At 38.1% G+C, this 13,105-nt stretch overlaps 1 protein-coding gene across 1 annotated transcript in view; it reads right to left on the bottom strand.

The window, feature by feature from the left end:
* The window catches only part of LOC149299034 (serine/threonine-protein kinase 32C-like), an 84,386-nt gene extending 74,557 nt beyond the window's left edge, over window positions 1–9,829 (bottom strand). The window contains exon 1 of the mRNA XM_089486835.1: window positions 9,748–9,829. Coding sequence (XP_089342961.1) covers window positions 9,748–9,829 — 82 coding nt within the window. The remainder of the gene's footprint in view (window positions 1–9,747) is intronic.
* Between the last annotated feature and the right edge of the window lie 3,276 nt (window positions 9,830–13,105).

Below are 13,105 nucleotides of genomic sequence, written 5' to 3'. Positions count from 1 at the left end.
ATCTACTGTATTAATTGCTGTTTTCTGTTTTCCCTATTTATTACAATCTGAATGCCTTAAGATCTCCATAGCAACAATATGGGCCCTGAAAATGTGAGGGCAGCTGAAAATTGTCTAAATCCTGCCAATGTACACCTACAAAAAATTCTGTAAAATCATCGAGGCTGATAATTGTCAGCTGTGGTGTGGTACTATTTAAAAATGTGTGTTAGAGCTCCCTGAAAAATCCATTTGAAGATTATGCCACATGTCCATCTGGTTTGACAATGACCAGCAGAACAGATAACACTAAGAATTGTATTAAAGGGATAATATCACATACAAAAATAAAATCACAGCTATACAATTATTTTTAATATTTATAACAAATGACTTTTTTAATTCAATAATTCTGTATTCAAATAAAATATTTATTTTGCCTATGCATAAGTAGGGAGTATTTAGGACCTGTGTTTTTTTAAAGTTGGGTGCCGCTAGGGCTGGATCAAAGGCAGAGAACATGGAGCAATTGCTTTTCTGATGCCAGGGGCGAACCTAGAGTATTTGGCACCAGGAGCGGATCCCCACTAAACCCATATATGCACTGGCACATATTTTTACACATGCTCTCACATTTGCACAGACTATACCAACACATAAGCACACAGGCACATACTTACTAAAACACATTTACATCCTCATGGTCACATGCACATCCATGCTCACAAATACACATTCATGCTCACACACATTTACACACTCATGCACACACACTTATACATACACACCCAGTTCACACATACACATTAATGCTCACACACAATTACACATGCACACCCATGCTGACACACAAACACTTACACATACATGCTTACACATTCAATTTGCTCGCACACTTACACATACACATCCATGTTCACACACACTTGCACATACACATCCATGTTAACAGACACAAATATACATCCATGCTCGCACACACATTCATGTTCACACACACTTACACATACATATCTATGCTCACACTCAAACAATTACACATCCATGCTCACACATAGTTTACTTTAATAACATTGAACATTTACAGTTCTATAACCCTAATTTCTTTAAAAAGTCATTAGTCAAAAAGGGTTTACATCAAAAGTGTACAACACCCTTTGAATTAAATCAAGTTTATCTCAGCATCTGCACTGAAAACCTTATGGTACATAAAATATAAAACAAGCTATAATCTAAAGGGTGTTATACATTTTTTTGATGTATAGCTTTTTGTCTAATAACTTTTTAAAGAAATTAGGATTAAATATGCGTTATTAAACGACTCCCACCTTAGTATACATCAGATATATCACAATAACATGGCAAAAAATAAACACTTAATTTTAATGTATACCCAGGTCAAAAAGGCCTTTACATTTCAAATGTATGACTTTTACATAAGTTATGGTGGGTAAAGGTGATGGAAAATCCTTCCACTTAAATTTAAGTGGTAGTAGAAGTATTATTAAACACTCATCTACAGACACCACATGGCTTGTTTTTCCCTCAGGAACCTCATGGTGCTGCCACAGCCACAGGGGATTCTGGGTAGGCATATGCAAATAAGGTTAATAATTATTACCTTTGCCTTTATGTCCACTTTATACATGGATCTCTTGAAAGTAATTTCCCGCTGTACAAGAAAGCCTTTAGACCAGGGGCGTCCAAGTTTTTTCTGCAGTGGGCCACTTCATCAGAATTGTATACGTGCGCGGGCCACACTCATTTTTCACTGTGAGAAAATATGGCCTTTAATAAAATATGCAGATTTACCTTTACTTTTCCTCTCACTGATTTCTGGGCCTAGAAAGTTTTGTGACTACAAATGCAGGATTCTGTATAAGTAAAAATAAAATAGTTCTATTTATTTTAGCGATGCACTAAAATGAAAATTCTGGACCAAAACCAAAAATTCAGGGTTCACTTAGCCGAAACTGAAAATGACCCCCCACACACTTTTAATAAAAGTAAGTTACACAACAAAATTGTACAACAAATTATATATTATGATTGTTAACAGCAATCTCAGGCATACCCAGATTCCAGCATGTACTGGTTGGCTGGGCATTGTATTTTTTGTCCAATTTTAGTGTGTAACCATGTTTTTATTAAAAGTAACACACCACAATTGGACAAAAAAAATCAACAATATAACTTGGCATGATAGGAGTGTGATTGCTAACAGCAAACACACTCTTTTTATACCCAAGCAACCAGTAAATGCTGGAACCAAGGCATGATGGGACTGTGATTGCTGTTAGCAGATTGCTGTTAGCTGTTAGCAATCACACTCCTATCATCTCAAGTCAGCCAGTACATGCTGGTACAGGGTGGCTGTAAGTGCAGACCACATACTGCTGGCAGCATCAATACACAAGGGGGACAGCTAGCCAGGTTTCAGCATGTACTGACTGACTTGGCATGATAGGAGTGTGATTGCTAACAGCAAACACACTCTTTTTATACCCAGCCAACCAGTAAATGCTGGAACCTAGGCATGATTGCTGTTAGCAGATTGATGTTAGCTGTTAGCAATCACACTCCTATCATCCCAAGTCAGCCAGTACATGCTGGTACAGGGTGGCTGTAAGTGCAGACCCCATACTGCTGGCAGCATCAATACACAAGGGGGCAGCTAGCCAGGTTTCAGCATATACTGGCTGACTTGGCATGATAGGAGTGGGATTGTTAACAGCAATCACAGTCCCATCATGCCTAGGTTCCAGCACTTACACATCCATGCTATCACACACACATTCATTCACAGATTCATTCCCTCAATCAGGCATACTCATTCAAACACACTCCCCCACCCCCTTACCTGCACTACAGCTCTCTCAATGCCGATCACAGACTTCAGCAGGGGGCGCGGCCTCCCTCGTTCTCCCCACAGAGGAGGTAGGACTGGAGCATAGACCCTCCCACAAGTAAGCAGCAGGGCTCTTGTGATCCTGGCTGCCGATCTCACGCGGGCCGCACCTCGAGGTCCCGCGGGCCGCATTTGGCCCGCGGGCCGCATGTTGGACGCCCCTGCTTTAGACAAAACTCAGGTAAAAGCTATGGTAGTTAAGAAAGATGGAATATCCTTCCACTTAAATTTAAGGGGTAGTACTTAAAGTATTATTAAACACTCATCTACAGACACCAGGCAAGCCAGAAGGCTTGTTTTTCCCTATTAAGCCAGTATCACAACCTCATGCTGATGAGTCCTATTAAGGAAGTAACAGCTGTCCATGAGTGGTGATCTTTGTCTTTGGCGAGTTTTGTCTAAAGGCTGTCTTGTACAGTGGGCAATTACTTTTAAGGGATCCATGTATAAAGTGGATATAGAGGCAAAGGTGATAATTGTTAACCTTATTTAGATACGCCTACCCAGAATCCCTTGTGGTTGTGGAACCACCATGAGATTTATGAGGGAAAAACAAGCCTTCTGGCTTGTCTGGTGTCTGTAGATGAGTGTTTAATAATACTTCACTACCCCTTAAATGTATGACTCCTATCGGACAAAGACGGCGTTATAGCATAACTCCAATAACGCTATACTGAGCCAGACGTTGACAGTGATCCAGCATAATTCCCATCACACTCTCTCACACACTTAGTCACACTCTCTCGACTGTCAGAGATCAGAGTTCCCCGCACCGGTGCCAGGAACTATGATCTCTGACAGCCGGGGAAGGTCTGCGCGATGGACGCAGACAACCCCCGCTGCCAGCCACACCTCCTTCCGGCTGCAGCGGGAGACAGAAGGAAGACTGCTGCCCCGGTATACAGCAGGAAATTGGAAGCCCCGGTAAGTGTGTGTGTGTGGGGGGGGAGTGTTAAATGGGGGCATAGGGCATTTCTAGAGGCAGAGTGCTCTATGAAATGCCTTTTAACCCCCTGAACGCCACTCTGCGTCCTGAAATGCCTTATACCTCCCTATATGCCACTCTGCCCCATAATATGCCTTTTAACCCCCTAAATGCCAGAGTGGCATATAGGGGTATAAGGCATTTCTGGAGGCAGAGTGGCACATAGGGGGTTAAAAGGCATATCATGGGGCACAGTGGCATATAGAGGGTTAAAAGGCATATCATGGGCCACAGTGCCATATTGGAGTGGCAAGCCTGGGGGCAGATGTGCGTAACTGGGGGGCAGGTTGGAAAATACAAGGAAATAAAAACAAAAAAATATTTTTCTCAATCATAGCTTTTATTAAAAAATGTAATAGTTTACATGAATTAACATTTACTGGTAAAACTTTTTTCCTATAGGGTCGTCTTATATTCAGGCTTTTTCTTTTTTTCCTAAATTAATATTCAGATTTTGGGGGGTCGTCTTATAATCAGGGTCGTCTTATAATCGAGCAAATACGGTAATTAAGCAACTACGTTATATGTATAGGGGTGTAGAATGGAGGTTAAATGGAATAATGTAAAATGCAGACAAGATAAAAGAAAACATGAAAGAAGAAAAAGTGAAGAAAAGAACAGGAGAAAAACACACTGCAAGAGGCAGAAAGCATTGAAAAGGGAGGAAAGGAACTTGCTAAAGGCAAGAAATCCAGAGATGAGGCCCTTACTGTATAATTGCTGCAGGACCCAAAGCTCTGCTCTCGGGTGCTGCCCAAGGCCTGACCATGGCTAATCTCACTATGTCCCTCGGTGGCTGCCAACCAGGGGAGGGCTGGCCTGGGGTCATTTGCACCTTTAGTTATACACCTAATATCCAGCATATGTGCCACAGAAAAAAAGCAAAGTCTCTGCAACATTTTTTTTTATCTAACTGCCTAAACAATACAGAGTAAGGTTTTGGTATGTTGTGAATACATACATTGAATATTTATAAGGTGGGTTTTTTACTTGATGGTTAGTCATCTTATCCTGCCATGTAACAAACCCCACCATGTGACCAGAATTCTAGCTTGTTTGTATATGGGATTATATGTTATTTGGTAGCACTCATAATTATACCATTATTATGATTCTTAAGATTTTTATGGTGATATGTATGCTAGTATAAGGAATTGGGTTTCTGGAACACAGGGCCAGGAGTTCTGACCCAGAAAATAAACTGCAAGGAAAAAGGTACTAGAACATTTCCATGTTTTAGGGGTTTTTTTTTAAATAAAAGGAACAGGCAAAAGTGTAGCCAAAAACAGTCCAAATGTCAGTACCAGCAGCAAAGGTTCCAGTGTGTAAGACCTGATAGGATACAAGCAGCAACAACTGGTTGGGGGTCAAGTCCAGTAATCACACATACTTAAAAGTTACAATATTATGTATATGAACAATTAAAAACAAATTTAAAAATTCCCTAAAAATACTTCTTTGTCTCATTATCATACTCAGCTACACAAATAGCTATTAATAGGTCACAAAGGGACATAAATATTTTAGTGCACCTCTGCAATATAAGTTTTGATAAACCAGAGCTTCTCCAGACCCCATCTTTAATGCCGCTCAACTGCTGTCTTGGTCAAAGCCAGTGGAGGGCTGGCCTGGAGGATAGGGGGCAGTTGCCCCCTGGGCTGGTCCAGATGTCCTCACAAAGGGCCAGAATGAACTCTACCAGGCTGGTCCAGGTCAGACCAGCCCTTTTCTGAACAACTTTGGATGGGCTTGGGGAAGCAGAAACACAGAGGGGTTACGTAATGTGAGGTTACATGACCCCTTGATAAAAGTGAGGCTGCATGCAAAGAGCAAGAGCAGCTGGAACTAAAGATTAAGGTAAAGTAAGGAGGTGAGGGTGGGAATGGGAATGAGAGCAATGGAGTGAGTATGTATGTATGTATGTTAGAGTGTATGTATAAGTGTAGTTGTGTGTTAGCCTGAATGTGTATGTGTGTTTGTGAGCATGAGTGTGTGAGCATCAGAGTATATATGTAAGTGTCTGTGGGCGAGTGTTTGAGCATTAGTGTATAGGCGGGTGTTAGTAAGCATGTATACGTTTATGTTGGTGTAAGTATGTGTAAGCGTGTGTATGTGTGTTAGTGTGAGTGTGTAAACTTGTATATATGTGCTCAAAGCCTTGAGCACCATGTAACATAAACTGCCTGATTCACAGTACACTACACCATGAATGCGTGTATTTACACAAGGTCTAAAAAATTCCATTTAGAATTAGATATCAATGAAGCAGGTAGTTTGGATTTTCAATCTTGTTAAAATATTAGCATTAAATGAAGTAGAACATTTTAAAACCCTGCTTTGTTTACACCTATGAATAACTTATGAAAAATGAACTGGTGCTGATTATATCAGTATTATATCAATGACACTGATGGATGATTGGAAACAAATATAAAGGTCTTGCTTAGATAATGATGCAACATCCTTACCAAAAGGTTTTTCATGAGTGATGTGTCACTCAGCACATTGCTAATATGTCTCCATCAGGCAAACATTAGGTATACATGGCATATCAAGATATATGCTCCCAGCAGTAATTTGGTAAAACCGCATCTTGAACCCACTAGGCACAAGGCCATCTTTAACACAGGGCAAAATTGGCACCTGTCCTCTATACCCCTTGTTGTTGTGCAGATGTGCAACATTACTGTAAAGAGGGTCACCATAAGTTTAGAAGACACCTCATATGCACCAATAAGTAAAAGTGAGACCTACCATTAATGATATAGGTTGCACTTTATCCCTTTTTCTGACTTCCTTCCCTTTTTGCAAGACATTTCCCATTCCTTTCTAAACCTCCCAAATCCCTTAATCTAACCTTCAACAAGCAATGATTGTTTTTCAACATGACTGGTACTATGCCACCCCATCAGTTTGGCAAGAATACACAATCTGAAATTTCACTGGACAAATAAGCTAAAAGATCAAAGTTTTAGCACCATCGCGGCTAAAGAAAATAGAAAACATCAGCCACCTGCAAGTATTTGAATTTGTCTTCTCCTTGGGGACTGATAAAACTCAATATAACTGGCTTCTGTATTTACATCAGTAAAAAACAAAATGATGAATGTAATCCCCAGAAAACCATAGGAACTTATTTTGTAAACTAGAACCGTCATTTCCCAGCACAGCATTGTGTACTTTATATTCTTAAACATGGGAATGAAATCAGTTTATTTATAGCCAGTTCAGCTTTGCATATGCTGAGTCTGCTATATATATATAATATTGATTTGTCTCTGTATGTTAGTATCTTAAAAATGTGTCATTAATTGTATTGATAAATGTTATATATAAGCAACATAAGTGTTAAAAAAAAAAAATATTCTCTGCTATTTTGGATTCTGGAAGTTGACCTGGCAATTAGTCTTCTTCTAATAGAAATGTTTGAGATACCATCTTTATTATTAAATATGAGAAATAACCGATATTTTCAAAGAGGATTGAACTGCAACAAGCAAGACACTACTGACTAAACATGTCAATATCTCTTCCATTCTGAAGATTTGCTCCAAAGAGAATTGGAGACCAGAGTGACACTGGTGACTTCAAACTATATCGCAAGCTACTCTTGGTCAACTAAGTGGCCTGTGACCTATGAACCACTGCCTTTGAAGTGAATCCAAAACTTAGTTGAATACTACATGACTTATACATGTTGCGTATGGAAACACGCTGTTCTCGTGTGCAACATATATTAGTCAAGTAGTATTTCACTTTAGGTTTTGGATTCACTTTAAGGCCAATGGACCATTTGTCACAAGCTACTCAGTTGACCAAGTCCTGAAAAGTGGTTCTGTAATAAAATAGCTCAAAAATAAATTTCAACATTATAAAGAACCAGACAGAATAGTCCTGCCTAAAGGTCTATAAATCCTGGCACTTACACAGTATAGATGTCTTTTGGAACTGCAAAAACACACATAGAACAGCTTTGGCAGTCCAACATCCTTAAAATAGGAGCAGTCCAACGGCAGCCTCCAGCCAGCTCTCCCATCAGGGGAGAGCTGGCTGGAGGCTGCCGCTGGACTGCTCCTATCAGGTCTTAGGTGCATACCATATTGACTGTGATAGAAACTAACACGTACGATGCTTGTACAATACAGATTAATTGCTGAAATATAATGATATTGTACCTTTTAAGGCTCTTCTAACAGCGCCTCAAATATGTTGCATGAATGAATGTAAAGATAAAAAAAACTTGTGGCAGATGGGTTGAATATCTTGGAGAAGTTCTCTGCACCAGTATCAAAAATTATAAATATAGGTTAGCATTATTCTTATGATTAGAAAAAAAAGACACTATGTAACTTTTTTTCCTAATAGCCTAAGGTATCATATTAAAAATAACACTCTGAAACCCACGGAACCTAGGAAATGTGCACAACATTCAGTGTTCAATGTCCTTCAGATGTATCCTTTTAAAGGCATGGGCACCTGCTACGTAACATAATATGCCCTAAGCCTAAGTGAACCACAAATTGCTAATCACTGCAAAAACCTTCAAAAACAAGCTCCAATTAATCACCGCATTAAATTGATGGACACAAGCAAAATTACCCACTTACCCTTTGTATGGTGGATTAAGTATACTTATTGCCAAAATATTAAATATGCAATGAGGTGCAGGCACGCTGACTTATGGGCCAATTTTCTTGTTAATGATGTAAAGTGCACATGTAACATTTTACCTAATCCATTAGTGTTACACATATAAATGACTAATCCAATTAGTCATTTAGGCATTAATGTTTCCTGCAGCAGCATTTAAACCCAGAAATATACTCTAGCTGATCTGTGCAGCCAGCCAGCTCTGTAAAATGCTGAGATGCCAGCAGAGACACAATTTCCTTAATATGAATATATCAATAGTTATTACATGTGATTGTAAAGAGAGCTTGAGTAATAAGTAAAACTCATTATGTGTAAAAACACTGGCCATGACGTATTTAATCTGTAAAATAAGGCAATATAGGAAAAAAATGAAAACAATTTTACAGAATATATTCAGTTCTTCAAGGCTTCATTTGTACTGTATCTGATTCCTTAAGACAGCAATCTCCCAGCAGGCTGTTCGTTTAATTACAGGTCTCATCATCTTAATTAAAAGCTAGTTTAGTTTAGCTTATGCCCATGTCTTATAAAAAGTACTTCATCTGAAGGGTCCAAATGCGGAAGAAAAAAAAAATACTTTCGGGTTCATGAGAATTTTTAAAAAAAGAATGAATTTAGGGGAAAAAAAACTCAAAAAGCTACAAAATCAAAGGGAAAAAGTTACTGTAATTTTTCTAGGGAGAACTGCTATGTATTTTATAACAAAGTTGTTTTTAATAGGTTTTTTTAACAAGCAGGAAGGATAAGCACATATGTTACTGACTTTATATTGGAATTCATTAAAATATTGTAAAAACATGCTTTGGATTATGACAGTTTACAAAAATGTACAATACTGAAATAAATATTGTTAGGTATTGCCACTATGCTACCTTACACAGCATGGAACAGAGCAGATCTAAACTCCACTAGGTTCTGCAGCAGCTGCAGCATATGCTTCATGCTATATGTCCCCCATGCCATATGGAGTAAGGATGATATTAGTTACATGGGAACCACGGCTGATCAAGTCTGTCCATCTGTCTCAAGATCACTATTATAGCATGTAACCAAGTGCCTATTGCTGCTAAAAGTAAAGTTATCATGTGGCAAAGATTTGCTGTGGCCACAGTGGGTCCAACCTGACACATCCTATGTGAAGTACACAGACCATCAAAGTAGATGTGCAGGTTTACAAAGTAACAAGCCCCCCCAAAGGTGATAGTGTCATTCTGGTACTCACCATCCTCCTTCTCATCGAAAACTGGTCTTTTGGATGAAGTGTTGGCCCCCATCCTTTTCTTCCACTTGTTCCAGTGAAACATTTATGCAGAGGTCGAGATAGCATTCCCTATCTCCAAGGAATCTAAGGAACAGAAGTCGGGATCTTTACCCCACACCCTGCCTCACACAGCTTATTCAGTGCTTCATTGCCTGCTCCTTTTGTTTGGAGGACGTGCTCTGACTCTCGACTCCTTTACATCCTTGGAAGCTCTTGAGATAGAACTGAGAAGCTGCAGTTGGACAGATGTGGCCAGCTTGGGGTCCGAGGGCTCCGTGCAGCATAAAGTGTCCAGCCTGATGTTTCAAGAAGAGAAGGCAAAGCAAATATCCAAGCATCAGGCTTCCTTCCTCCTTTTTCAGGGCTGTAATGGAACCTGTATACTAAATTAGGCTGATTTATGCCACCATCTGGCAGATTCCATAACTACACTTAGGGAGAATGATCACCAATAGTGTCAGTCAGCTAGGTAATATAAAATATATTTTTTAAACAAGCTAGAATGCAAATTTTCATGCCCTGATCGACCATCCGGATGTGTATAAATAATCATAAATCCAAATTCTCTGTGAACATTAGGTGGGGGCCTGGGGAAGAACTGTTCAAGGGACACCTCCAGAATAATATTTATAATATAATAATAACACTTGCTTGAAGAAAAAAAAAACTATGCAAACCTAAGTTTATCACAAACTTAGCAGGTACAATGAAGGAATAATAGGAAAGTTTATCAAAATGGTTTGAACTAAACCTAAATAGGCACGGTTCCAAAACAATATGCAAGGTTGTATATATTTTGTTGCTTTTTTTATATTGTTTTTATTTTTGCTAAATCAAAATATAAAAATCAGTGTGTGAACTGGTATGAATTGCTTCCCCCATTTTTATAATGGTTAAAACAAAAACTAAACAGTATCACAATGCTTTTTATGACATCACTGTGGATATAGAATTACGTAATTATGCAGGACTTTGCGTCATCAGAACCATGACCTGCCTTGCAGGAAATCATTTTGAAGACTACCTGGCTTTCGCAACCAAAGTTTATTTGATAATAAAAGCAGATGGTATTTCTATGACAGCCTGAAGTTTGGCACAATATATTGTTTCCTCTACTAGAAACACCGATTTTAGAACATTAATAATGTATTATTTGCGATAACCCAAAATTAACCCAAAAAGCAATTTTGATATCAGTCAATGAAGAAACAGATAGAACTTTTCAAACACTAAGGACATTCTCCTGTGTGTAAATTACACCTCAGACATCAGACATGTATTGTGTTATGGAAACTATTTATCAAAGTGTCTAAAATAAGAGTCCTGATTGAAGAGCATATGAAAAGGTTTCCATAAATAATTTTTATTTACTTTCAACCATTTCTGGCCACTCCAAAATGCACATTTTCTTTTTTTAAGCCATTCTGTAGTTGATTTACTTTGATGTTTAAGGTCATTGTCCCATCACCCAACTTCTACTGAGCTTCAGCCGGCAGACAGCCATCCTCACATTATCCTATATGAAATATTGACAAACTTGGACATTCATTGTCCCTTCAATGATGACAAACTGCCCAGGCCCTGAGGCAGCAAAGCTGCCCAAATCATGATTCTCCCACCACCATACTTCACCATTGGGATCATGTTTTCGCGTTGGTATGCAGTATCCTTTTTACACCATATGTAGTACTGCATGTTCTTTGTGAACAAATCAACTTAGTTTCATCAGTCCACAAAACGTTTTCCCAATAGCATTGAGGAGTGTTAAGGTGCACTTTGGCAAACTTCCGGCATGCAGCAATGTTTTTTTTAGAGAACTGCAGGTTCCTCATTAGTGCCCTGCCATGGATTCCATACCTGTTCATAGTTTGCATATGGTAGAGATGTTAACCAGTTCCAATTATTCCTTCAAGCTTTTAGCTTTTTTACCTCATAAAGCATTCTGTGTTGTGCCCTTGGGGCCATCTTTGTGCCACTTGTAGTGAGAGTAGCCACAGTACTAAAACGTCTCCATTTATAAACAATCTGTCTAACTGTGGACTGATGAATATGTTAAGCTCTAGAGATTGTAACCCTTTCCATTTTTATGCAAATCAACAATTCTTGATTGCATGTCTTCTGTGGTTTCTTTTTTGTCAGGCATGGTTTACATCAGCAGATGCCTCTTGTTAACGCTTGACTCCAATTGGCTTTTGTTAAAGTGATTAGCCTAGGGGTTCACACACCTTTTTCCAATGAGTGAATGTTTGAATGATGTATTTAATATATATGATGTATTTTATATATCATGTATTTTTATATACAATAATATGTGTTATCAGTTAAAACAGATTGTGGATGTTCTTTATTGTAACTTAGATGTCATTCATATCATATTTAAGACAATTTTATACATAAATGCTGGTAATTCCAAAGGGTACCCTTTCCTGCCACTGTACATAAATCTATCCTCACATTATGATACTTGAGAACATCCTAGGGTAGGCCACCAAAAGCTCTCTCACTTCTGGAGAATGGCTTATCTTGGCGGAGGAGCCTTCAGAGACGGAACTGGATGAGGAACAGGGGGAAAGTAGGCAGGCTGTAGACTCAGTTGGGTTGGCCCTTCATAATGCACAATAAAGTCAATGAGTTGAAATGTTCTACAAACGCTCAGATAAGTAAATACATACTTAACACACATTTGTTCATTATAAAACAGTTTTACAGATTGTTCGTATTTTTAGAAATCCCCACTAATTGTGCTATATTCATAAAACCACATTAATAATGTATTATGTTGATGAACAATTACCATCCCAAATGATACACACAAAAAACAGTCATTAAGTCAGTACATATTAGTAATACCAACAAAATAAAACCGCTCATGAATAACTTATGATTTTATTACATATTTAATTAAATGATGAATAATAACATTGCATTATAATCAGCATGTTAACAATACATTCAATTATTATTAATATTATTTTATTTCTGAATTTTTATATAAAATACATACAACTTGTGCTGCTTTTAGTATAGTATATTCATGTTTTAGTTTATTGTAGAAATCACAAATTATTGAATCTTACCTTAATGTAGCAATCTCAAATAATTTTATTTTATTTTAATAACTTTAGAATCCCGTACGCAGTCAAAATGTTTAGAAAGGTCTGTATTAATTGATATGAAATGATTGAAAATCTATCACAGCTGGTCAGGATGAAATATGCAGATGGACTGACATTATGCCAGATTATGTTCCTGAATAAAAGCAAGTGCCTTCAAGTAATAAAAAGTGAAAAGTGTAATTTAATATTAAATGTTCAATGGT

The sequence above is a fragment of the Sceloporus occidentalis genome, unplaced genomic scaffold (genome assembly GCF_023333645.1).
Source record: "Sceloporus occidentalis isolate IW3139 unplaced genomic scaffold, rSceOcc1.0.p SCAF_30, whole genome shotgun sequence".
NCBI classification, from domain to species: Eukaryota; Metazoa; Chordata; class Lepidosauria; order Squamata; family Phrynosomatidae; genus Sceloporus; species Sceloporus occidentalis.
Note: the sequence above shows the minus strand (reverse complement) of the source record. Positions and strands in the feature narration are given on the sequence as shown.